The 25,393-nt window shown below is 42.7% G+C and overlaps 1 protein-coding gene across 2 annotated transcripts in view; it reads right to left on the bottom strand.

The window, feature by feature from the left end:
• LIMS1 (LIM zinc finger domain containing 1) overlaps positions 1-22,080 on the bottom strand; it is a 121,916-nt gene extending 99,836 nt beyond the window's left edge. The window contains exon 1 of one of the 2 annotated variants that reach the window (XM_019485006.2): positions 21,973-22,080. In XM_019485006.2, the coding sequence (XP_019340551.1) occupies positions 21,973-22,013 (41 nt within the window). In that variant the 5' untranslated portion in view covers positions 22,014-22,080. Of the gene's footprint in view, positions 1-16,585; positions 16,712-21,972 lie in introns of those variants that run through there. The other variant, XM_019485007.2, reaches the window with a different exon arrangement.
• Positions 22,081-25,393: the final 3,313 nt, after the last annotated feature.

Genomic DNA, 25,393 nt, shown 5'->3' with positions numbered 1-25,393 from the left:
AGGGTATGATCTAGAAAATCCTTCATATCTCAGAGTTGGGTCTGTAGTTTTGTTAAACTATTTTTAATCAATTCTCAACATCTGAAGGCCTTATTTTTTTATGAGAGATTAAATGTTGCGATTATCACAGAGAGGATGTCCTCACGGACAGACACAAAAGCAAACTGAAGTCTCAGAGTCAGTGTTCTGCAACATCACAAAACAAGCAGTTAACTGGTTGTTTCATGCTGGATACATGATACAGAAAGTCTGCTGTCACTGCTACTTCTTCTAGATTTGCTATTCTAACATATACTTGGCAACTTTTCCCTCCCAAAGATTTACCTTTCATTTTCATTAACTGTAAACTGAATGACAGATATGTTTTTATATATGTAACTAGTGCATGTCACTACGGCAGAAATCACCACAATGGTGCTTAAATTTATTGGCAATGAGACTGCAGGGAGAAACAGGAAGCATTACTTTCATCATCTTTATGGGGAAAAAATCATTATAGTTGCTTTAAATCAGGTTTGATTAATAGAAGGGAAAAATAAAAGCAAAGATCTTTTTTACCACTAAATCCAACCAGCCCCACTTGTGCTCCTTTTACTTATCTAAGCAGCACCCCTGGTTTCAAATACTTATCAGTCTGAGGAAGGGTTGAACAATGGAGTCTGAATTAACACCTAGGGCTGGATTGTGTGTCATATGACACCTAGGGCTGGATTAAGACCCATAGACAGCGCTATGGGCCAGATAATAAGGCTCTGTGAGGCATTTTTGACACCCGATATACAGGCTTGTACAGCAAAACATGTGCACTGAAATAAATTCAGACTTGGTGTAAGAAAAACCAAAACTGATCTGTATGTTATATGCACAGACAGACAGACGCTCTACTAGACAAATATCAGTCCATCTAAAACACACTCTACAATACCTTTAATTGAAAACATTTATCTAATGAGACAGAAACAAACAGGTGAGCAAGCATATTTCACCAGTTTCCTAGCAAAATGTCTATTCTTTTAAACACAAGATAAATAATAGATCTGAGTAAATAGCTTGCCAGATTTTTACAGCACACTCAAGTACAAAAGCTAGAATCACACTGAGTGCTGACAAAATTTACTGCTAGCGGTTACAGTTTCATCTCTGCCCCTCCTTGAACTAGCCAGGCTCTAAATCATAGGTTGCAAAACTAAAAACATTACTAGTGTGACAGCATATGTTCTTCTCCTTTGGCCCATTTCTGCTCTTCATTTCCTCCAACTTTTACATATTCTTTTTTTTACTATCTAGATCAATTCTCACTGAATCCAAAAGCCATCTATCAATTGACTTCAAAGAGAGTTAGATAATACTTAAAGTTATTTATTATAATTTCATATGTGATAATGATATATTTTGACCAAAGATTGCCATTAACACATGAGATCCTAACACTTTAACAACAAGAAGCTCAAGATTAAAATATTTAAGAACTGTCCAAGCTAAACAAGAAGTAGCCATATGTATACTTAAACCTTTTTTTTTTACATGCTTTGGATAGTTTACACAAAACTACCACCAGTCTGCTATAGACCACGCTGACCCAAATTTCTAATTCACAGATCTCCAACTCTGTGGACATATCAAGTGGAAAATGCAGAATCACTCAACATCAGCTTGTTTCCTTTGAGTCAAGAGTAAAACTCCCAATGACTTCAAGGGGATCTAGCTCAGCCAACACTGAAAATCCCATTGGTACTTGGCAGGACATTATGAGTTGTGTCACTAGCAGGGTTGTCTTTCCAGTTGATCTGCAAAGCAGAAAAGAAATTGGGGCTTGTATGTTTCATTTCTAGTTTATAATGCCTGTTTTTGAAACATTTTGAAGTGTGACTGCTTACTTCAGTGGAAGTTTAGTTTCTTTCCAGGAAAGGTTTTGATCTGATTGGAGAACAAGTGGTACAACAACATCACAGGAACTGCGTAGTCAAGAAGGAAAGGTATCTGTATTCACAATTAGTGAAAACTCCCAGGGCTTGTCTACACATAGTTTTGCAAACAAGAATGTTTATATCTGTACAGCTTATTTCTGTAAGTTTAAGTTTAAGCTAAACTCATAAACAGACACAACTGACATTCCTCACATTTATCAAGTAAAATAACACTGTAAAGTAAGCATTCTTAAACGCAAAACACATCTTTATACATCCTGGTGAAAAAGTAAAAACAGACAAAACTCTCATATTTAAAATGTCTCTGCACATCTTCTTTAAACATGCTGAAGGAGCCAGTTCTCCCAGTCCTGGCTATCCAGCTATAATGCACCTGGTTTCTGATAGTTTCTGGGTAAATTCCTAGGGTGGGAGGCAGGGGAAAGGGTTATTCTTCATTAAATTGCATTCACAGCTGTCTGCCCTCAGTGATTTGAATCATTGCAAGCACCAAAATAAGGTTTTCTTTTTCAATTTTAGTTTTTTCTCAGGTGTATTTTAACTCATAATTTCTCCTCTGCAAACAATATCCTTATCTTAAAAACAACTCAGTAGTTTTTATTTCCAATTACCATAAGTTTCCAGTCTCTCATTCCAGAAGGTATAGCCAGACGGAGTTGCTCAAACAGCACCGCATGGAGTGGATTGGTTAGTTTACTGAAAGTGACCCCCATTTGGCTGTTAATAGCTAATGAATGAACAAAAGCTGTTTAATTTCAATGGCATTTTTTCCTTTCTTTCCTCATATATGGTTTAAGGCCACCAGTTAACAAAGTGGCCTCATGCCTGTATTTTTTTAAAGGAAAAGTGATATGGTTTTTATTTAGACAGATGATTTAAGATGCGTCTTATAAAACACATTTGTTAGCATAGTGCATATATATAAAAGCCAGAATGACTGGACAGATATGAGATATTAAAAAAAAAAAAATCTGGTGTCATAGGGTGAAGAATAAATTTTAAACTCCAAGGTAAGCTTCCTTTTGATGTTGAATGGAAAAGCATTTTTAGATAGAAATCAGTAAATATATAATATAGAGAACATTCCAAACTTAATTATTTCATGTGTGATACCTTGTTGCCACTAAAGAGAGCAATAGTTTACATTTGGAACGTCCTTAATTTTATGCGTGTCACAAATTCACTGATCTTGAAACACAGTGCAAGTTTTGTATGTGAATTTGCAGAAAATACTGTGGAAGTGTGTTGCAAAGGGAGTGTTCAAAATGCAGCTAAAATTTCTAGTTCTTGCCAAGAATAAGTTTTCCATCCCTCCGTTAGCCCATATTTATGCTGCCATAAAACTTCTATTAGTGATTGGAAGATTCATCCTGCCAACTGGCAGCAATAATTTTCTATCAGTAAAATTTTTTGCAAGCAACAGCAATTTGTTTGAAAGTCAGTGGGCCTGAGTAGAGGGCAGCTTCCCAAAACCTTTCTGGATGCAATGATATCATCCCTTCAAGTTTGAAAAAATATAATACTGCCTTTAAAAAGTGTGTTCTCATTATAGAACAAAAGCTATGTAAACATATCCTGTATTTTATTTCTGTCCATTAATAGCCAACAGTTTACTAACACTTTGCAGCATCCTAGTATAATAATTGGATAATCCTGCTGATGCGCTACTTCTATGGTTTTGTTTCCAAACTTTTTACATATCTAGATTGGTAAATTCTATAGCAAGATTCTCTCCCAACCTTGAAACATAAGTAAATAAATTGTTATACCAATGTAAAAATTTCACTGGAAGACTAAGTCTCTTTACATTCCAGCTTTATATTATTTAGATGAACCACAGTTGTCTCAGGGCCCAGCTACACATTCAAATAAAGCTGGATAGAAACCAGTTGTTACACATTGTCAAGCACTAACTTTATAGTTGGTTGGCTCTTTTTATAGCTGGATAGTCATTTCGTATGTGATAATTACTTTGCACATGTAGATGATCTAATTTTCTTGCATGATTAACTAGGGAACTTCATGATGATTACTTTGCACCTGTGGCAGGTCTAAAGTTATGACATGATTAACTAGTTAATTGCATAATACATGTAACATGTAGCAGAGGCCATACAAACCCAAAGGCCGTTATATTAAATGGAATCTGTGCCATCAGATGGAGCTTACAATCATGTGTAAGCATAGGCACCGAGTACATTGGGGCCTGAGGGCCCTGGACCCCTCAGAAAGAGGGCTGTTGGAGCCTAAACCTAAGGAAAATTACATAACATTTCTTAGGCCAGGGTTCTGGGTTTTCTGTTCACTATGGAAAAAATGCAGATTCTCTCATTTAACAGAGAAAAATGCGGAAAAGGCTAGCAGAGTTCTAGCCTGCAATGGGCTGTCTGGGGCTGGGGGGAGCAGGAAAGGTGAACAGCCACATGCATGTGTGCATGCACATGGCAGCCAAACAGTGGTGAAGAGCAGCTCCCACAGCTCCCTCTAAGTAAGTCTATTGGGGTGAAGGGGAAGGGGGCACAGGCGATGTGCCAGGGGGTGGGGGGTATGTGCCCCCCAAGATTTCTGTAGCCACAGCAGGGCATGGGGCTGCAGCCAGGCCAGACCAGCTCTAAGCAGAACCAGCTCCATGGCCCAGCAGGTGGGACCTGGTGCTGGCAGGAGCACCATACTGCCATGGCTGCCAAGACGAGGCATGGCAGCAGCAGTGGCGTGGAGTTGTTCCCCAGCTGCTGCTGAGCAGGCAGGGGGGCACCTCACCTAGGCAGCCATGGCAGCAGGGTGCTCCCTCCCATGCCAAGTCCCGCCCACTGGACCGTGGAGGCAGCTTCTGCCCAAAGCTGGAACAGCCCAGCTGCAGCCCTGCACCTTGTTGTGGACCCAGAAGACATGGGGGCCATGTGCCTCCCTGCCCCCTACCAGATCACCTGTGCCCCCTTCTGCCCCACCATGTGTCACCTGTGCCCACACACACCCACCCCATTCCCCACACACTGGGGGGCTGGGGGCACATGTCCATCATAGTAGCTCCTCCCTGCCCCCCAACATAAAAGTTGGCACCTATGTGTGTAAAAAAAGGTAAATAAATCAGATACCAGCCAATCAGGAAGTAAACAGTACATTAGTCTCTAATATTAGCTTCTCAAATACTCATGAGTGTTGCTGCTTTTGTTTCAGGACAATTAAATACTGTGGCTTCCCTACTCAGAGTGACAGCACTGCTAACACTGGGCATTTGAAGGCTGAAGAAAGCATTCTTGTGGTGCAGACACTGCACGAGGCATTGGCAAGGTTCCTTTCAAGGGACCCCTCTTGCAAGCCCCCCCATATACGTATGTCAGGGTTGGCACTAGAGCATACAATGCTTAGATATTTTGGGGCAGCACAGCTACCGTGACTTAAATAGGTGCTTAAATTATGTTGGGACTCTCTCCAGTCCTCAATGCAGGTCAAAACAGTGAGGTGCAAATGTGGTTTGTATCTATACCGGCCTGTACTTGGCCACAAATGGCACTTCTCAGCCGCAAGGTGCAACATAGAACATAACCTAGAATCTTTTCCCCAGCTGTCTTCTAGGTTTTTGGTCTCACGGGGCTAATGCCTCAGCATACTTCTAAACTGCAGCATTATGGAAGTACTGTAAACCTGTCATACAAGAGAAGTCAAATTACAACTACTCCATAATGGAACAGCAAATAATACCAAAATCCATCAAATAAAAATGAGTAATTCAGCATTGTTTGATCCTCTAATAAAAGCTACTGATTCTGTTGTGGCTTTGTGATGTAACATCCTAGATTTCCCTCGGCCTTTACTGTACCCTGCCAGGAGGAATCACAATTGTGCAATAATGTGTGGTTTCTTTTAAAGTATCTAATAAAATGTACAGCAAACCTTATTTAAAATAAAAGCTAGCAAGAAAGCTCCCTCATGAAATTTGAGCAATAATGGGGTATGGTTCCTGAATCCTCTCTCATTTTAAGCATCTGCAAGATTTAAAGAAATTATCCCAAGGGTAACATAAAAGATCCTCTCAGCTATGCTGTTTCCCCCTCTGCTGCATGGTAATCATAAAAAATATATTGATTTCTTCCACACATTTGTGACTCAGAATTGCAAAGAACTGGAATTATTTCCCCTTATACTGGATTGACTACAGCAGTGATGCTCAACCTTTTTCTCTGGCAGGCCGGATGGGCAGCGCCTGGTCTGACCACAGGCTGGATGGTGGTTCCTATCTAGCACGTGGGGCTGGCACAGCTCTCATCCACTGAGCCCAGCCCCATGGGGGTGGGGGGTAAAGAGGGCTCCACCCAGCCCTGCAAAGGAAGGGGCCTTCACATGGGGAAATGGGGGAAGTAGAGCAGGACATGACCCAGCCCCATGGGGAAAAGGGGTGTGACTCGACCCCAACCTGGCCCCATAGTGGAGGAAGGGGGTGTGGCCTCAACCTGTGGGCAGAGCGGCATGACCCACCTTGTGGGTGTGGGGGCACAGCCCAGCCCTAACCTGGCCTTGTAAGGGGGAAGGATTATGGCCTGGCTCTGACCCAGCACATGGGGCTTGAGGTTTGCAAATTTGGCCGAGGGAGGGTGGCCACATTAATAGCCACTGGTCCTGCACCCCCAAATTTCCTGACCCATGGGAGCCCTATGGATCAGATGCAACATTTAGCCCATGGGCCAGAGGTTGAGCAGCCCTGGACTACAACATTTTAAAATGTAAACATAAAAGTCATTCACTAGCATTAAGTAGCTAGGTGTGACTAACTACATTAATGTTACACATATAATGCCTTTCATCTTTAGGGTGCTTTATGGACAGGCACACCAATTCAATGATCAGATCTATGTAGGCAAACCCCTGAAACCAGGCAAAGTTTTCCTGACTGCAAAAGAGTCCTGCATGAGAATAGGAGTCTGTACAGATCTGATTGTAGGATTGGACCTTACAAAACTGTGCACTGCATTGAAAATAGCAGTCTTCCAAGTCAGTTGGCTGGTACACACTCCTTCCCAGCACAAAGTTCCTATTAGTGGAGTTATGTCTCTAATTCAGTGCTGCCCAACCTCCAGACTGTAGGGTTATGTCAACCAGCCTGAGAGGCTCTGCACAGGTCCATAGTTTCATAGTTTGTAGGGTTGGAAGGGACCTGAGCAGATCATCAAGTCTGACCCCCTTCCCTGGGCAGGAAAATGCTGGGGTCAAACGACCCCGGCTAGGTGGCTATCTAGCCTCCTTTTGAAGACCCCCAAGGTAGGAGCGAGCACCACTTTCCTTGGAAGTTGGTTCCAGATTCTGACTGCCCTGACTGTGAAGTAGTGCCTCATGATGTCCAGCCTGAACCTACTCTCAGTCAACTTGTGGCCATAAATTTGATACTGGTGGAGTGATAGCAGTCTTAACTGCTGTGGTTCTAGATGCTGTGACAAGGTGGACAGGAGGACATGGCCCCATATGCCAAATCGCACTGGCATGCAGAGTTGGGCCAATGTGTGGGATTTGCTGCCTCTAGATCTGGCATGTGAGGTTGCATCTGCAAACCAACTCCACATGCCAGCCCCATGCTGGATCAGGTTCATGGACATAGCCTGCCCTTGGGATCCAGGCTGCAAAGTGGCCCTATGCCACCCATGCAGATTGCTGGGTCAGAAGGTTGAGTATCACTGCTCTATTTCTTAAGAGCAACACTGAAAGCATATTTTTTAAATTAATTTTACATTAAGAATAAAAAGCAGTGAACACTCATGTCTTCCCCATTAGAAATATTTCATTTTTTTGTATATCATTACAAATATATTACATTAAAATAGATATCCTCCAACACTGCACACCACAACCAAACACTGACAAAGTCAGCCAATAATTTTGTGTGACAATGTAGGAAATCAAGCTTCAAGCCTGGCATTCTGACCATAAGTCTTTCATCTATGTGACCTTAAAGGCTTTCATCTATGTGCATGAAGCTAAGCTGAAGTAATTTAACTGGTGATGGCACAGAGAGCTGGACTCATGAAGAGAAAGGGAGGGCTCACTCACTGCCAAAGCAAAACGTTCAAAACAATGAAAAACTGAACACAGTGAATGTTATTCTACTGACTTTAGTGAGGTTATACCAAGGGTAACCTTGGTCCTGTACATTTGTTTCTTTTTTGTTAAATGAAACTGAATGGTTTAGAACAGAAGCATATCTTCAGACTTTCAATGAAAAGGAAGTCAGTCATAATTTTACGGTAATGTTCTCAGTTCTTTAGCACACGTTAAAACAATAAAGATTTGTCTGACACAGTTCCATGAGCGCTTTTGTTAAGATACAGTGTGGCAAACAAGGATGTCATGTGGCACTAAAATGCATAATTCAGGTTTTTTTCTCGGAAAGGCAGCTCTTTTGCAAATTACAGCCAGTACTTCAAGGACTATTTTATACAAACACATGATTAAGCCACCCTTTTTTCCAAGTCCACTGTAAGCCACTGACTATAAGAGATCAAAGAGACTTTCCAGAAAGTCAGGATATAATCAAAAAATTTAATGGAAAATAGGTTCTATGTCTGAAGTGTAACTTAAAATATGTTAGAGTTGGAATCATGAGTGGAAAAGTTGTTTTGAAGACTGAAGACTTTTCATGAGACATGAAATTATGCTGGCTTTCATGTCAGCAACTCATACTTAATTTGTAACAGGAGGCACCTAAACAGTGGAATGCCTAACATTTAGGCACCCAGGTCTCAAAACAGGATCCACAACCCTGAGTTAGGTACCTAAATTCCTATAAAGTGCAAAGGGAGACTGTGTGTCTCAAAATCACAAAAGTTAAGTGAAAACCTCCCTGTTTTAGCCCACTGGAAATTCTAAAGGGCAGGGGTATGTATTGGCACCCATGTCAGATCAAGCTATGCGGCCACTGCAGCTGTGCTTTTTACAGAGCTCACTGTTGTTGTGGTATATCAAACATGGTCTAAGGACACTTATCAAATCAGACCCCACAGGCATAAGAATGCCTCATTTAACAATCCCACTTGTACTTCAGCTCAAGATGGGCACCAAGTTGTTGAAACCCTGCAAACATGGTGCCAGTTCTTAACAAGCTCAGAAGCAAAACTTTAGAAGTTGAGGCAAACTGACTAGTGAAAGGTTAGATACCTATAGTCTTCAGATGCCCAAGGAGTCAGGCTGAGGGCAGGAGGGTTTAAGAGCTACATACTTGGACATGTACCTAAACTCCAACTAAGTTTTTCTGTGGACTTGGGCTTAGCCTCAATGTAACTCATTCAAATAGGGTATACTTCCCTACATCATGCATTATGAATTGTTAGGTGCTCAGGTATTACTTGTTACGCGAATAGTGAAAGTACCTAAAGTCAGGTGGTACCCCTACCTAAAGTAGTACAGATGCTCTCTTCTCAACAACAGTGGCTGTAATAACTGAAGGCTGCCCCTCTGGAAAACTTTTCTGTTTTACTCATCAGCAATTTTGAACTATTATTTCCTGTTCCAGTCAACAGTGGTTTCTATATTCACTGATCTCACACAATTCTCAATGGATCTATGCTGAGTCACTATGGAAAAGGGGTTTTAATCTATCCTGTCCCCTCCCCTCCATTAAAAAAACCCCCAAAACTTAGCTCAACAGAGGACCACAAGGAATTTTTTCTTTGATGTCTAGGTCTCATGATCCTAATGTGACCCCAGTGGGAGGACAGAGGACTGAGTGTACAAAGTTCAAAGCTGCTGTATCGCTCGACACTCATTTAAAAAACCCCACCAAAGAAAAGCCAATGGAGGATCGGGCTCAGAAAGTGACAAGGACAGGTGTCATTATTATAATTGCTTTTTTTTAAAGAAAGCTTCTCCTTTCACCATTTTCTTTAAAAATAAAAGTATCTGGTGATGTTAAACTACTACTAATTCTGATCTTTTTAAACTGAAGGCAATTATCCTTAAAAATTGCTTAGATACCCTGTATTTGTAAATCAACAGAGCCCTCTAATTTAAAGCAAAAAAACTTATTTAAAATATAAATTGTTCTTTGTATACATCCTCATGTTTTCCTGTGGTTTTCAAATGGTAATCTCTTTCTCTCTACAGGCATGGAACTATGGGAAAGTTTGCATATCTCCTAAAGTATACAAGCACTCTCAGCTCAGTCCTCCAATAGCAAAACAGGAACCTCTCTGAAACAAACATCTCCAGATATTTCTTCACACAAAGATCTGACTAAGACATGGCAAGCCAAAATAATGTTCTCACTTCCTGAAGTGGGCTAATAAAGGAAAGAAATATGACTGACATAACAAAGGTTTTAAAAGCTAACCTTTTTTTAAGCAATGTCACCTTAGAAGTACCCTATTCAATTTATTGTTAGCATAATTAGAGCAATACTAGTCTCTTGTAAAAGCAAATAAATGGCAGACTTGCATTTATATAAACACTTTGAAAAAGTCTGAATTCAATAAAATTTCCAGAAATGTTTCATAGCAAAAAATGTATCTTCCCCACCACGTGCCACTCCTGTTTTTCCTATGATGTTTAAAACCACCACAGAAATTTCACATTAAAAACACTCACTTGAAAAGTTACTGCACTTGGGCTCCAAATAAGCTTACTGCAAACCCTTACTAAAATGCCCCTTGCTAAAATGCTTTTGTTTCTAAAGTACAGCACTTGCAAAAAAACCCCAAACAAACAGGAAAGCACAGTACAGCACAGGTGTATTTTAGGAGAATGTAGTTATCCATCATCTGTTTGGTCTTTCTGCATTCAAGTTAGCCACAATGTGAAAGCACATTTTCTAAGTATTACACTCCCTTCCCCAGGGCCCCACAAACTACCTGTTTGTTCCATGTATTTCCACGTAAAAAAAAGATCAAAACTTACAACTTGAGTCTGTCAGGTTTCAAATCTAAGCATGCAGTGATTTGTAAACATTCGCTTACAACTGCTTTGTAAGCAGTGGTTACTTTGCGAATTCAATTCTGACCTAAATCTTTCCTTACAGCACATGTAATCATCAGCTCTATTGCATTCAGTTCACTGCTATACACGAGTCTGCCACAGCTATCTACATCCAGCAACCCTTTGAAAAGTTCACGCCAGCAAATTAATTCTGCCACATTCTCAATCATAACTATTCCAGTGCAGCCATTCCTACCATTTATCAATTCATAATTTTCACCCACTCTCAGACTGGGCTTGAGGCTGCAGTCACCTTGTACTAGCTATGATTACCACAGCAGATCTGATTTCTCTTCCGTGTCTGTACTTTTATTCCCTTCTAAAACTATGACAGTGGTATCCATAACTAAGTAGCCTTCTTAAAGTACGACTTAGAACAAAAGCATCCCAGAAAAAGCCACATAATAAAGAACAAACCAGTCTATAAATATTCCTGCCTCTCCATAACACTGACTATTCCCTAGAACTGGGGAAAGATCTAAGTCTTTTGAACTCCTCCAGAGATTGTTCATGCGTGTCTGTGTGGGCACACACATGCATGTGTGCATGTGATCTCTCCCTCACTCACTGAGAAAAACTTTTAACTATTAGTGTGCTTGTACCTTCTTATTTCCCAGGACTATTCTAACAGTCGTGTTGCTTCAGCCTGGGACCCGGATGTGTACCACTGTTCTGTAATCGCTTTCCAAATGTTGGCTGGCAGGCTCCTTATCTATGGTTATTGAGCTCTCTGTGTTGTTTATTCCACCACTAAAACAATACACTCATACAAGGAGGTCATATAAAACAATACCTAAAGTTCATGTCATGATTACAGGTTTTAAGTGTTCTCCTATTAGCATGTAGTACACCCTACCTATCTCAGATGACGGTGTCGTCATCTGTGGTCAAGACACTTTCTACTCCTTTTGGCGGCAGCACCTGAAACTCCTTTGTCTTTGGAGCTTTGGGAAAGAGGCTTGTGTGCAACACCTAAATATTTTCAGCTGTGAGATACATAATAGCTAAAAATGAGCTTAAAGTGCAACATTTTAAATAAAATAAAAAACAACACACTTGCTACAAATCTAATCAGGGTCCACCATCCAACCTCATTTTATGTAGATGGTCTGTGTTTTTACAAAACAGAAAACACAAACAACACAAAACAAAATCAGCAGTGATGAAAAAACAGGACCAAAGACAAATTTCAGCCAAAGTCTAAATTCAAAAGCTACTTATTAAAAATGTATGTAGAGAAGCCAATCTATCTACATAAAAAATTAAAAGAACATAAAACTTCACCCTCTGGGATGGCTTTGGACCAAAAATTCAGGAACTCATACCACAATTTCAGCCAATTTTAGCACACAGCCCTAATGATGGAGCCAATATGAAGCACCCCTGTAATACTCAAATACACATCATTTGAATTATCTTAATGGGTCACAAATTTCTGTTTTGAGATTGCAGACAAGAGGTTCACTTGGTTCCTAAATACCCATCAAACAGGCTCTTGTCCTCAGTCTGAGGTATCTCACAAAGATTCTCCAGCTGATGAGATGAATGAATGAACTATCACACATAATGGACTACAGCAGGGACCTCAATGGGTTGACTTGCACCCCCCAACACTGGCACTGCTCTTCCCATTACCCTTCTGCTGCTGCCACTGGAGTCTCTGAGCTCCCAATTTCCTCAAACTTCCACTTCCTGCCCCCACTTTATTCCTGAGGATAAAGTGCAGTGCCCCATGGGGCCAAGGAGGTCTGTGGCCAGGGGGCTGCCTGCTGTATGACATGGTGGGACTATGAGGTGTGTCACAGTACAGCAGGGGGCCCACGTGATTCAATGATGCAGTGGGGGGCAGGGGACACGTGGTCACAGCAGTGCCAGGTTGGGGGAGGAGAAGAGTCTGCACAACATGGCGTGTGGCCGTAGGGTTTGCAGCTCCCGGACACTCAGAAGTTGAACAGCTCTAGACTACAGAGTTAAATAAAGCCAGCTGGACAAAATACAGCATTTTGCCAGTCTTCAGACATAGCTTTTTCCAACCAATTAAAAAACTAAGCAAAGTTTAAAAAACAAAACAATAAAAAACTTTAGGAACAGAACTGAATTAGAGGATCATTTTGCCAAAGGTTTGCAGAAAACCTATTATGGCAATGCAAACCACAAGGAAACTACAAATAGTAGAAACAGTGTTGCCACTTTTTGTGATTTTGTTAGGCAGCTCATAATATCTGTTGATTTTCTTACAGTTCAAGTTGCTGTGATCAGTGGGCTGCCTGAAAGTCTCAGCTTTCTCTAAAAAGAAAAAAGGTTTCTAGTCATTCCAGTTGTTCAGACATGACTAAAAACATGAAACAAGTGCACCTGAAAGGTTATAAGCCAGAAGAAAAATGTGAAGAAAAATCTTGTGGCTTTTAAACCAAATTCCATGATTTCTTAGGCTCAGAATCACGAATATTTTATGTTTGGGGATTAGCAATACTGGGAATAATAAAGCAACTTTCTCATGCTGCTTTTTGATGTTCTTGCCTAAAAGCAAAAATATTAGATTTAAAATTGGTGGAAACTTTTAAAGGAGAGTGAAGTTATTTTATATTTCTATACTAAGTCTAGGAACACAAAGAAATACCTACATCAGAAGAGATCAATGATTCAGTTAATAAACTGGTGTCTGAGCTGCCGAGGAAAGCGCAAAAAGCCCCACGGTCCTGAGGTATAATACTGTACTTATCAACACAAACAGGTTACAACTTTCAATTTTTCCAATGAGCAGCACTTGTTGTGATAGAAAGGCCTTACGTATGTACCCCTTTCCTCTGTCACTAAAGCTGCTTTTATCTCACCTCATACACCATGCTTTTTTTAATATTAACAACATTTAACATAAGCCACACGGAAAAAAAATAAAGCAGATCACATTACAGAGGGTGACAAGTCTAAACAATGTAATCTAAATCAGAAAAAATTAAACATTTCTAACATGACACACTCAGCATGAAACCACAATTGCAAGAGGTAAAAAGCTTGCCCTAAGTGCTCTGATAATAAATATTTATTGCAACTTGAAGGGATGTGTTAACTATGCAAGCTCTGATCAATATAATATGTGCTATTAACTGATTATTTGTAATAAGCATGCAGAGCCAATTCTAAAAAAAATATGTAGGTGCAGCATGATAGCACTGCCTCATTCATAACAGCCCCCTAGAATACATTCAACAGCCAATGATAATAAAAGGTCCCTGAGTTTGCAGTTTACCATCCCCTCTGATATTAAGAATTTAAAAAAAAAGCAATGCACTGTGCTGACCTTTTCTAATAAAGTAAAATGGGCTGGATACTGGCCTTGCTTTCTCTGTTCAACATTTTACTTGCGGGTTTGTCTGTAAAACATTATGATGAAAAAAAAAGGGTTTTTTTGAAAGGCAAATCACAGCAAGCATCCTCACTGACTCCTAGAAGACTCACTGACTCCTACTTTCCAACAACAGCAGACCACAATGACTTTTTTTCTATTTATACCAACAGTAGAACACTTGTCAAAATGCAAAAAAGCACTGGTTGCTACTATCTACATAAATGTACGTTAGATGCAGAGTTGAGAAACAAGCATAGACTTCTATGGCTATTAGATCTGGAGCACAGTGCAAGCATGTGAAAAAAACCCTAACAAACCCCCCACTATTTTGATTGTTGCCAATACATACCCAAAATGGCCATCATGAGCCTACATGAAAGTCACTATGCAGGACTGCCACAGGACAAACAGCACCTCTGTTTCCCAAAATATACTCCATCTTTGTCTTGGGACATCATCAATTTCCCAAGACTGAACCAAATTATTTTTTTACATTGAAACTGGGCTCTGGATTGCATTGGCCTACTTATTATCCACCATTACCTAAGCAGACCTTGACATGTCCAGATACTGCAGTTCCATGCCCTCCAGGTCTATGACAGTGGTAATTAGTGACTAAACTGCTTCCATAGAGCAAAGTACCATTAATTTAAAAACAGCAGTATTTCAGAGAAAACATACTTACATACAAAAGACATACATAACAAAAAAGTAAAATAGCCTGTCTACCTGCTTATCAGATACCTAAATACCTTTGACTTAGAGAACCTAGAAGTAGGGCTGAGAAGAATACTTGTTTTCCTGCCTTCTCTCTCAAAAAGTTTTGATTTACAAAAAATCAAAGAAAGAAAATGTTTCATCAATAAGTTCCTGACCAGCTCTGCCAGCAAAACATGTTTTCTACAGACTCTTCTATACATCCTTCCTCTGTATCAGCCTCACCGCCCACCCTCTGGCCAGCTCTTGGCAACCTTTCCTCCAGCCATTTTTGCAGGACTCAATACTCTTCTTAACTCTTCATAGTGCTTTGATCTGCTATCTACCAGTTCTGATATAAAAAGACTTACTACAGGGAACAAGACTGTCAGCAAATAATAGCCTGTCAAGTGTATGCCCAGAAGTTCTTGCCTCAGAAGCCAGTTATTGTTTCTCTGCTCATTCTTTTCAGAACCTCTTACTAAGTTAGATCAATACATTTGTATGAGAGTTTCTAAGCAGCCTTCAGAGTTATATAGCAGTTTCAACTCACAGACCCGGTCACTTAAAATATTCACAGCGCTCTATTTTCTTACTCATAGATTAATACACAACAGTTCTGACAGCAACATGGATAGGAACGACAGAAAGACGTTTTCTCAAAATATTTTGTAACAGCATATGGTTTCTTCTTTTTATATATATATATATATATATATATATATATATATATATATATATATATATATATACACACCTATTTTTAAAAAAAATAGAGAAGGCACAAGCAAGGGGACTGGGCAACTCTAGCATTAAACAGTCACTTCAGGATTACTACTAGTTGATACACAAGACTCTGTAGTGCCAAAGTCTCTCCTTCAGTCACACAAGGGATTCATCCCAAGGAGAAGTGAGCATTGCTGTTTGAGCCTCTGAAGATCTATTCAAGTTGCAGTTAGCGTCCCACATGCGAGCTCTGCCAGCAGAAGTTGCCAAAGGGACATCCTGAGTCAGCACATCCCATTGGCCCCTGCCTGACCAGCACACCACTTTTTGGACGGCGCCAGCCACCCATGTCTTCCCAGGGGGACATGCTATGTTTGTCTTGCACTGCAGAAACTTCCTCCCAGCTGACCTTCAGGCTGCCAAGAATGATGTGGGATTCTATAAGAGTTTTTCCTCCAGTTCATTTACACAGATGTCTGCAAGTGGGGACTCAGAGCTGACTTTGTCCCAAAATTAATTACTGTGCAATGAGTACATGATAATTTAGTTCGGGGCTGCCCAACTTCCAAGTGACCAGGGGCCATGTGCTGCATAGGCCACATGCCATGCTGCACGGTGCATCCTCCACATCACAGGGCAGGCACCCCACTCCCTGCACCAAGCCAACACTCCCGCATCATGCAGGGTCCCCAGGTCCCCTTTAACCGTCAGCTCCCTTGGCCATGCAAGCTGTACCATACCCCCCTACCCTGCAGGGGCAGAGGCAGGAGGTGGCTGCTGGAGGAAGGAGATGGAGCCTGGAGACTCCAGGGGCAGCAGCCACAGTTGGAACTGTGGGGTGCGTGAGGAGCATGTGGAATGGGAGGACAGGGGCTCAGGGGTCCTTGGAGGCTGAATGCAACCTGCAGGCTGCCAGTTGATCAGCCCTGACCTGGTTCACGTCTCAATGAACATGTAGAACAACACAGCTGGTTCATGTACTGGCAGCCTCAGCAGAAGACTTCACCGGTCTACTTCCTGAAACAGTAGAGTCTCCACACCATTGCCAAGACAGGACAGTACAGCGTGCACTGGTGCTGTCCTCGCTGCATGGGCAAAGAAAAAGCCTCGCTGTCAAACACGATCAGACTGGCCATCTTGAAAAACATGAAAAAAATAATTGCCCAGAACAGTCTCATAATCCATTAAAATGTGTCTGGGTGTTCCAGCGTAAACAAAGGCGACACTAGTGAAGTAGAATAACAAAACAAAATTGCCCTCTCCCTTTTCTTAGAGAAAAAAGCCCAATATCTGAGGAACTAGTAGTTGGGAAGGGAAGAGAAGAAAAGCTTTAGACTATTTAAAAAATCTTTTAAACACATTTAGCCTCCATTAAATTCCTTCAGATTTTAGGCCTTGCAATTACATATTGCATTAACTATTGTTGCCTATTACAAAAAGACTGTTACATAATAATGTAGCAATTTCAAAATTATGTTATTACAAATCTGGAATATTTAATTAAAAAGCCTCTTAAAATAGGCAAAACTTGAAAACACTAGGCAATGACTGAAACAACCTTTTATCCTTTGTCATAATCCATCACTGTTAACTTCTCAAAATGCAAATGTTCATCTACTTGCAAAATATACACAGGAAATAGTCCCATTACATGAATCAGACCATGTGGTGGTTTAATTAAATTAGTGTCTTATTAAAACAGAAAGCTCTGTTGGATAGAGATATCTTATAAACAATATTGAACACATTCCTGTGTCCAACAGAAAACCCATAATTTTCTTTGACATTTATTGTTTGACAAGCAGTCAAGCTTGTGTTTTTATGTGCCAACTAAACTGTGCCACTAAATTCATCACACAAGAATAGAAAACTTACCTTATTCATCTAGGTATTTTAGATCATCATTTTCAAGATGACCAGCCTGATCTTATTTAACACTGGGGCTCTTTCTTTGCCACAAACATAGGGACAACACCAACGTACACTACACTGTCATGTCTCAACAATGACATGGATCAGGGTGACGGTATCTGGCCTGTGGAGCCACATCATCCAGCCCCTGGGGCTCCCCATGAGTCTGCAAATTTGACAGTGTGGGACCACTGGCAGCATTACCAAGATTCACGGTAATTAACCCTACCACTGCTCACCCTACCACCCAATTTCCAGACAGGTGACACAACCCTGTGCACTAGATCAGGCTCACTAATGGGCCCTTGTGCCACTCATTCGGCCCACAGACCAACCCTATGTGCCAGCCCTATGCTACTCATTCAGCCCCTGATGTGGACGATTATACTTCTAAATATTACAGTACAAAGAAGCTGCCTAGATAAACAGAAAGTCTATTTGAAGAGGAAACTTCAGCAAAAGCAGGAAAAAAAGTGCAAGAAGATATATAAATGCTTAAAATATCACATTTTACATCTATAGTACTTGAATGATAAATAGTTCTTCTGTGCTTTCCTTTCAAACATTTAACAGATTTCTTTTAACAAAAGTAAATTGCATCCTCTCAATTTTTGCTTTGGGCCTCACCATGTTTGTATTCTGGAATGGGGAGATTAAGTTCATGAAGATGTCTTACAAGAAGTAGAAACGTGAGTGATTTGAAATGTTTAAATACAGTATTTTTATGGCACCTTTTTAGTTCACGCTAGCATTTAAATACTTGCAAGGAACTTCTGGGAAAATATAATGGCTTAAAAAAATCTCTATACTAAAAGGTTTAACGGTAAGTAACATATGAAACATGCAGCCCTATTTATTATCTCTTCCTTCCCAATGAGCAGAGTGGACAAGAATGTAGTATATCTAAGTCAGGGAATGCAGAAGAAATAAATGCTACTTTCTTGGCTTCGATCCTTTCATTCAAGCCAGCTGGAACTGTCATGCTGGACTTGGCAGTCATTACACTGGAGAGGATGGGATTTGGGGAAGTAACGTGTTGCAGTGTCCAACCACCTTTCTTTCACCTCAATCCCCCACTTCCCCTGCAATCTAAATGCTCTGAACAGCAATCCTTACTTGGTCCCTTCCAGGAGCTGCTCCTGACAAGACCATTTTTGCACACTTCCATGCTGTTTGAGAGTGTGACTAGGCTGGGAACCAGCACCCATGCAAACAGTATGCAAAGACCAAAGCGTCAAGGCTTGGCTACAGCACAGGAGGCTTTTCTGTTGGCTTAGCTCAGGGGTGGGCAATTATTTTGGGCAGAGGGCTGCAAACTGAGTTTTGGCAAGCCATTGAGGGCTGCATGACAGGCAGCCAGGGGCAGATAAATATTAATTTTCTAAATTTTTTAGGGGCCCTGTGGGCCAGATAGAATGAGCTGGCGGGCCACATTTTGCTCACCCCTGGCTTAGCTACTCCATCTTCCCCATCCAGAGAAGCGAAGCCGGCAACCCTCCCACCCCGCAGTAGTAGAGCTGTATGCAGCAGAGGGAGGCAGGGTCTACTGACAAACATACATTGCCTGTGGGGGAGGATCTTTTAATTTCACTTCACCTTAGCTGACACCTCTGCTAGCAGAACTCTGTACTGTAGGCCAGACCTGAGCTTCTTACATAAACAGGGGGTTACTTCTGCTGCCCATGTTAGCTCAAGGTATATCCCAAGTGTGGTCCTGAATTCCAACCTTGTATGAATAGCTTTAGCGCAAGTTAAATGGTACCTTACGATGAAGCCAGATGGACCCCTACATCTGGCTGACACTGGAACTAGAAATGCAGCAGACATGCAACCAGAGACTACAAACTCCAGTCAGCATAACTTGCCAGCTGCTGATCAGTCTGATCACTGATTCACATTGTGTAGCTCCTATGTTGTTTTACAGGGATGTTGCTGTCAGGACTTACAGCTTAGAAAGAGGGAGTTCATCTGACTGTTCATATGACGGCAGAGCAGGATGGCACCTTAAAAACTCATGAATTCAGAAAGGTGTAAGCTTTTCTAGGCTGTAGCACCACCCACTTTCTGCACGGCACGAGCCACCCATGTCTTCCCACGGGGGCACGTTATGTTTGTCTTGCACTGCAGAAACTTCCTCCCAGCTGACCTTCAGGCTGCCAAGAATTGTGTGGGCTCCTACAAGAGCTTTTCATCCAGTTCATTGACACAGATTTCAGCAATTGTGGACTCAACACCCTGTGTGAATCACTGGACTAGAGGTTCCCCACTTTCAGTATGTGTGAGAAATGAAATAAAACCCATCTAAATAAAACAGGTCTATCTGCAGGCATTTCCATATCTCCATTTCCCCACCAATCTTAACTGTTTCTTTGGTTTGGGTCAGAGTTCCCTGAAGCGCCATCTCCCCCTCCTGTATAGGCCTTGAACTTCAAATCACAGAGCGGGTCTCTCCTGCTGGACCAGTTTTCCTTCTTCCTCAGCTGGTCTCCAAATTAAAGCAGACCTCTCTTTTTTCTCCTGTCCAACTTCCTGTGTCAGGATTCTTCTGGAGTTCCCAACTCTCCCAGGCTCTTTGGCCTTGAAACGCCAGACCCAGCATCACCACTCAGACTCTATTCTGTTTCAGGGGACGTTTCACTGCTCCCAATTTGTCTGCTTCCTGCGGGCACATTTATCTGGACTACTTTCCCTCACCTTAAGACCCTGGACAATTTACAGCTGATTCCACAAACACAGCCATTTAAAGATATGGCAACTTGGTAACTGCAACCAGAGTACCTGGACAATATATCGGCTTATGAAAGCTCCTTCATCTCTGAACAGATTAGCCTTTAAGGTGCCACCCTGCCCTGCCTACTGCCTGACTTGTAGCACCAGCTGATGGCAAAAGGGGGGGAAGGGACCAGAGCCCAAAGGCATGCCTTGGAGAGGTGTGCCCAGAGACCCTGCCAGCAACATCATCCTGCCCCCACCCCACAGAGGGGAGGAACAAACAGGGTACCAGGGCCTGGCATCCCCTGCTGGGTGCTGACTGCCACAACCCCACACCTGCATTGGGCTGACACCCCAGATCATGTGCATGCATAGACACACACACATGTGCGTGCAAACCCAAGCAAGTGTTCACAGGCTCACAAAAATGTATGCACCCAAGCACATGTGCTCACACAAGCACACACACACACTCCCATGCTCAGACTTGGATACACCCCCCTTGCACAAGCAGATGCTCACATGAGCACACGTAAGCCTACATGCATGGACAATGCACATGTGAATGCATACACACTCCCATGCTCACACAAGGACACAAACGCACACACATCAGCACACCCAGCCCCACACACTCTCACATGCACACATTTACACACACACATGGTCACACATGAATGTGTGTACACACAAGCACACATGCACACCCAAGCAGGTGCTCACAGGCTCAAAAAAAATGTGCATAAAAACACACACTCACACAAGCACATGTTCATGCAAGCACACTCCCAAGCACAGGCATACACTCCCATGCTCATACAAGGGCACATCCCCCACCCACAAGCACACGCTCAAAAAAGCACACACATTCCCAGAAGCACGGTCATTGCACAAGCACAGGCACACACACACACTCCCATGCCCACACAAGGGCATGCACTCACATGCCAGCACACCCTGCCAAACATAGTCACATGCCCACACTCCCACACACATGGACACACGCACACAGGCTCACACAAGCAGATAGTCACAGGCTCACAAAAACACATACACACAAGCACATGTGCTCACACAAGCACAGATGCACACAAATGTGCGCACACATGCACAGCACTCACAAAAGCACATGCTCCTGTGAGCACATGCACAGCCCCCCCAAGCGTGCACACACTCCCATGCTCAGATAAGAACACACACTCCCCCTTACACAAGCACATGCTCACACACGGAGTCAATGCACAAGCACAGGCGCGCTCCCATGCTCTAGCTGGTCAAATAAAAGATATCACCTCTGCCACAAGTCCTGACTGCTTTTTGCCTCTAGACCACCAGGCTTACAACCTGGAAACCTGACACAAAAGGACACACGCACGTTGACATGCCAACACGCACATGGCCACACACGCATGCACTCACAAGCACACTTACACGCACCCACTTCCACACGCGAACACACACACGCCCACTCCCACACTCTTGCACGCATACACGCACACTCCTACGCACCCACTTTCACAAGCACACACACACAAGCGCGCGCGCGCGCTCCCCGCAAGGCCGGCCGGGCTCCCTCGCGCTTTCCCGCCCGCCCCGGCTGGGCCCGCAGCGCCCCGCGGGCCACCACCCGGGCCCTTGCCGCTGCCCCTGGCGGCGGGAGGCGGCTGCAGCCGGGCAGCCGCGCTGGTGCTTTACCTGTTGGTCATTCCCCCCGCGGCCGCCGCCAGCCCCAGCATCGCCGCCGCCGCCTGCTCTGCCCAGCCCGGCCCAGCCCGGCTCCTCCCCCGGGCCGGCCCGCGTGGCGTGGGAGGAGCCGGACGCGGGCGGCACCGCCCTCGCCTCCAGCCCGGCAGCTGAGCGGGACTCGGGATCGCGCCCCCTGCGGGCCGCTCTTCCCTTCCCCGGCCCGGCCCGGTCCCCTCAGCGACAGGGACCGGAGCCGCCGCCGACTCGCTGCAGCTCAGCCCCGTCTGAGGAGGAGCGAGCGGGCCACAGCGCTGCGGCTCTCAACCTTCCTTATAGCCGATCCCCGCTCAGGCAATGCCGGCTCAGACTTCTCACTTTTTCTGACTCCCGGAAAAAAAAAATTGGCACCAGAGTGGCTCTTGTCTAGCCAAGAGCTCAGAAAGACCACGGCTGGGCAGAGTGTCTCTCAACGCGCCCCTCCGAAATCTGAGAGTGGATTCCTGTGAACCACAGTTCAGTGCCAAACACTGCCTGAAAGGAGCTCAAGTGAATGCCTGCAGGGCACCATGCCCCCTGGCTGAGGGTCACTGGGCTAGAGGTTCACCCCTGTTCTAGCTTGCCGAGACTGGACTGGAATAAGAAGAGAGGACTGCTTTAACTTAGAGACCAGCTGAGGGAGAAGGAACGGAGGAAGGAAAACGCATCTAAATAAAGCAGGCCCATCTGCAGGCATTTCCTCAGCTCGGGATCCTCACCAATTTTTAGGGGCGGTTGGTTGGTTGTAGGCGTGCTAGTCTAAGGAGGTAGGCAGACAGGTTCTTTGGGTAGCCGTGATGTCTTCTATTAGACCAACTAAATAGTTGGAAAAATTGTTCTTTGCAAGTTTTCGGGCACAAACGCCTTTCTTCTGGTAGAGAGAGAGAGAGAGCTCTGACAATTTGCAGCTGACTCCACAAACACAGCCATTTAAAGAGAACGGCAACTCTGTAACCTCAGTCAGAATACCTGAACTGTATAAGGGGACACTTCAAATTGTGCCAGGCCCTATCCCATGGAATTTACAATTTAAGGCTGCAATCCTGAAGTCACACTAAATTTAGGGAGTTTTCATGGAATCATACTGAAGTCAAAGGAGCTGTGCTTGGATTAAAAAAAATCTGAAATCTGATTGTTGAATAAGGGGCTAAACTGACAAGCAAGGGCAGAGCAGAGAGAGATGGTTAAGAAACAGCAAGTTAATGTCACTCTTTAAATTTAATCTAGAAATGAAGCAACCCTGCACTCTAGCTCCTCCAAATAAAATATGGAAGCTTTTTTCTTTTCTTTTTTTTTTTTTTAATTTCTGGACATCGCTATCATCATCATAATATCAATGCTTAAGGCATTGAGTGACTTGTCAAGTCAGACAATTTGTAGCAAAACCTGACATAGAAGCCAGTTCTTTTAAATCTCAGACTTGTACCTTCACTTCTAAAATGATCTTCTCTTCTATTTAAGAGGGACAGTTAACTCAGTCCAATTCCTCTTAAGGAAAAAACTTAAAATTTCTTTGACTGAGATGTAATATGCTGCACATAAAATCTCAGAAGTACTCAGTGTACGGTTATGTCTTCATAATTGTAATCCATGTCATTGCGACTCTATTCTGATACTATTACTTTAAATGGATCCACATAGCAGCCGAAATTGCTACATACATGCAGCTTGAGGACTACTGTTTTAAGGAAAAAATAAATGAATGCCAATATTTTCATTTCTGAAAATGTGACTACGGACCTTGATCCTACCAACTGTGAGGTTGAACCCTTCTCACATGGGATAGCAGTCAATTTAATTCTGCAGATGGCTCCATGTAAAATGCTCCTGTGCTTGAATGCAGTGTGATATGGCGGCTGCAAGCTTCAGTAGGAAAATGCTGCAAGGGAGTAAATAAATACTAACGTATGACCAAAGTAAAAAAAAATATGGAGATAAGAGAAAAGAAGGGAATAGGTAATAAGGTACCAATATTAGAACTATGTCATAGCTGGCTCCCTTGTGCACCATACCCAGAGATGCTGGAAGAGCACCTGGGAGCATGTTAGGATCCCAGCACAGAAAATGGTTGCAAGATTTTAGTTATTTTCTTCTTGTATCAGTTTCTTTTATGGAATTCACTTTCTAGAGATTTCTAAATCAAATCTGGCAGAAATAGTTCAAATCTTAGATAAATGTTTCTAGAGGATGGGGAATGAACCATACATATTCTGTTGTTAAATAATATAGTCTCTGGGGGAATGATTGGACCCTCCCTTTGAAATTTGCAAACCCAGCACCTATTCTACACCCCTGGCCCTAACTTCAAACACAGCTCTGTGATGGAGTCAGTATAACTATCTGTATCATCATAGCCCTAGACATGGATCAGGGCATACTTATGAGGAACTCAATATAACTATTGTGAGCACAGACACTTATTAGAAATTTGTCAAGTGCTGTTGCCGCTTCAGCAATATTGTGTGTTATAAGAGAGCCTTCTAAAAATAATTTAATATTGGAAAAAAACAAGTGGTTAGATTCTCTAGTCCCTTCTCTTTCTGTCTCTTCCCTCTGGCAAAACTGTGAGTTCATCCCTAGTCACAGCTCCTCCTTTTTGCAAATAGGTCAATATAAGCTCTGTAAGCAAAAAGAGGCTTCTATCACATCCCAGCAGCTGAAGGAAGATGCCTGCAGATGTGCCCGCACCTTCTGCAGCCTTGTTAGCAGCTGGTACCTCCCAGGATGCGCTGCATACCCACTGGCACAGCTGTTGTAGAAAAGCCCCATGGTTCTGGCAGGAACTATATACAAGAGTTATGTGCTCTCCTGCTTTCCCAGTGGCCACTGCTGTCATACAATACACTGAAGCCATACAATGTAGAGAAGCAGTGTTTACCAGCCTCCTGTATTCTGCTGAACTCCTTGTATGTTCTAGGAGATACCGAGCCTCTTAGGTTGAGAACAGTTCTTATTAATTTTGGCCTGATCCAAAACTCAGTGGGAGTTTTGCCACTGATGTAAACTGCAAAGGAAAGCACCTTTTAATTCCAGGCATGATATGCCATGCTAGAACATGGTGAAGTCAAAACTCCGCTTGAACTCTTCTGTTTTTTAAACTTCATTAAATACCTTGGTTGCTAGAGCCCAACAATAGAAAATTAGATTGGAATGAGAGGGGAAAGCCATAATGTTCCCCCATTTGGGCATAGGATATTTTCCATTGAAATCTAACTATACGAAAACTTAGAGGTCCTATTTAAACAGCCTTACTAGACTACTTATCAGTTAATTCATTTGAGACACTACTTTAGAAAAGAGGAGTTGTTTACAGATTTTAAATTCATTTTCCTGAATCATGTGTTTTGCATTAGAAAGCAAGATGCCTTCCAGCTTCTACAGAATGGTACATACT

This window comes from Alligator mississippiensis, chromosome 1 (genome assembly GCF_030867095.1).
Source record: "Alligator mississippiensis isolate rAllMis1 chromosome 1, rAllMis1, whole genome shotgun sequence".
NCBI classification, from domain to species: Eukaryota; Metazoa; Chordata; order Crocodylia; family Alligatoridae; genus Alligator; species Alligator mississippiensis.
The sequence above is the reverse complement of the archived record's forward strand: the minus strand, read 5'-3'. Positions and strand labels throughout refer to the sequence as shown.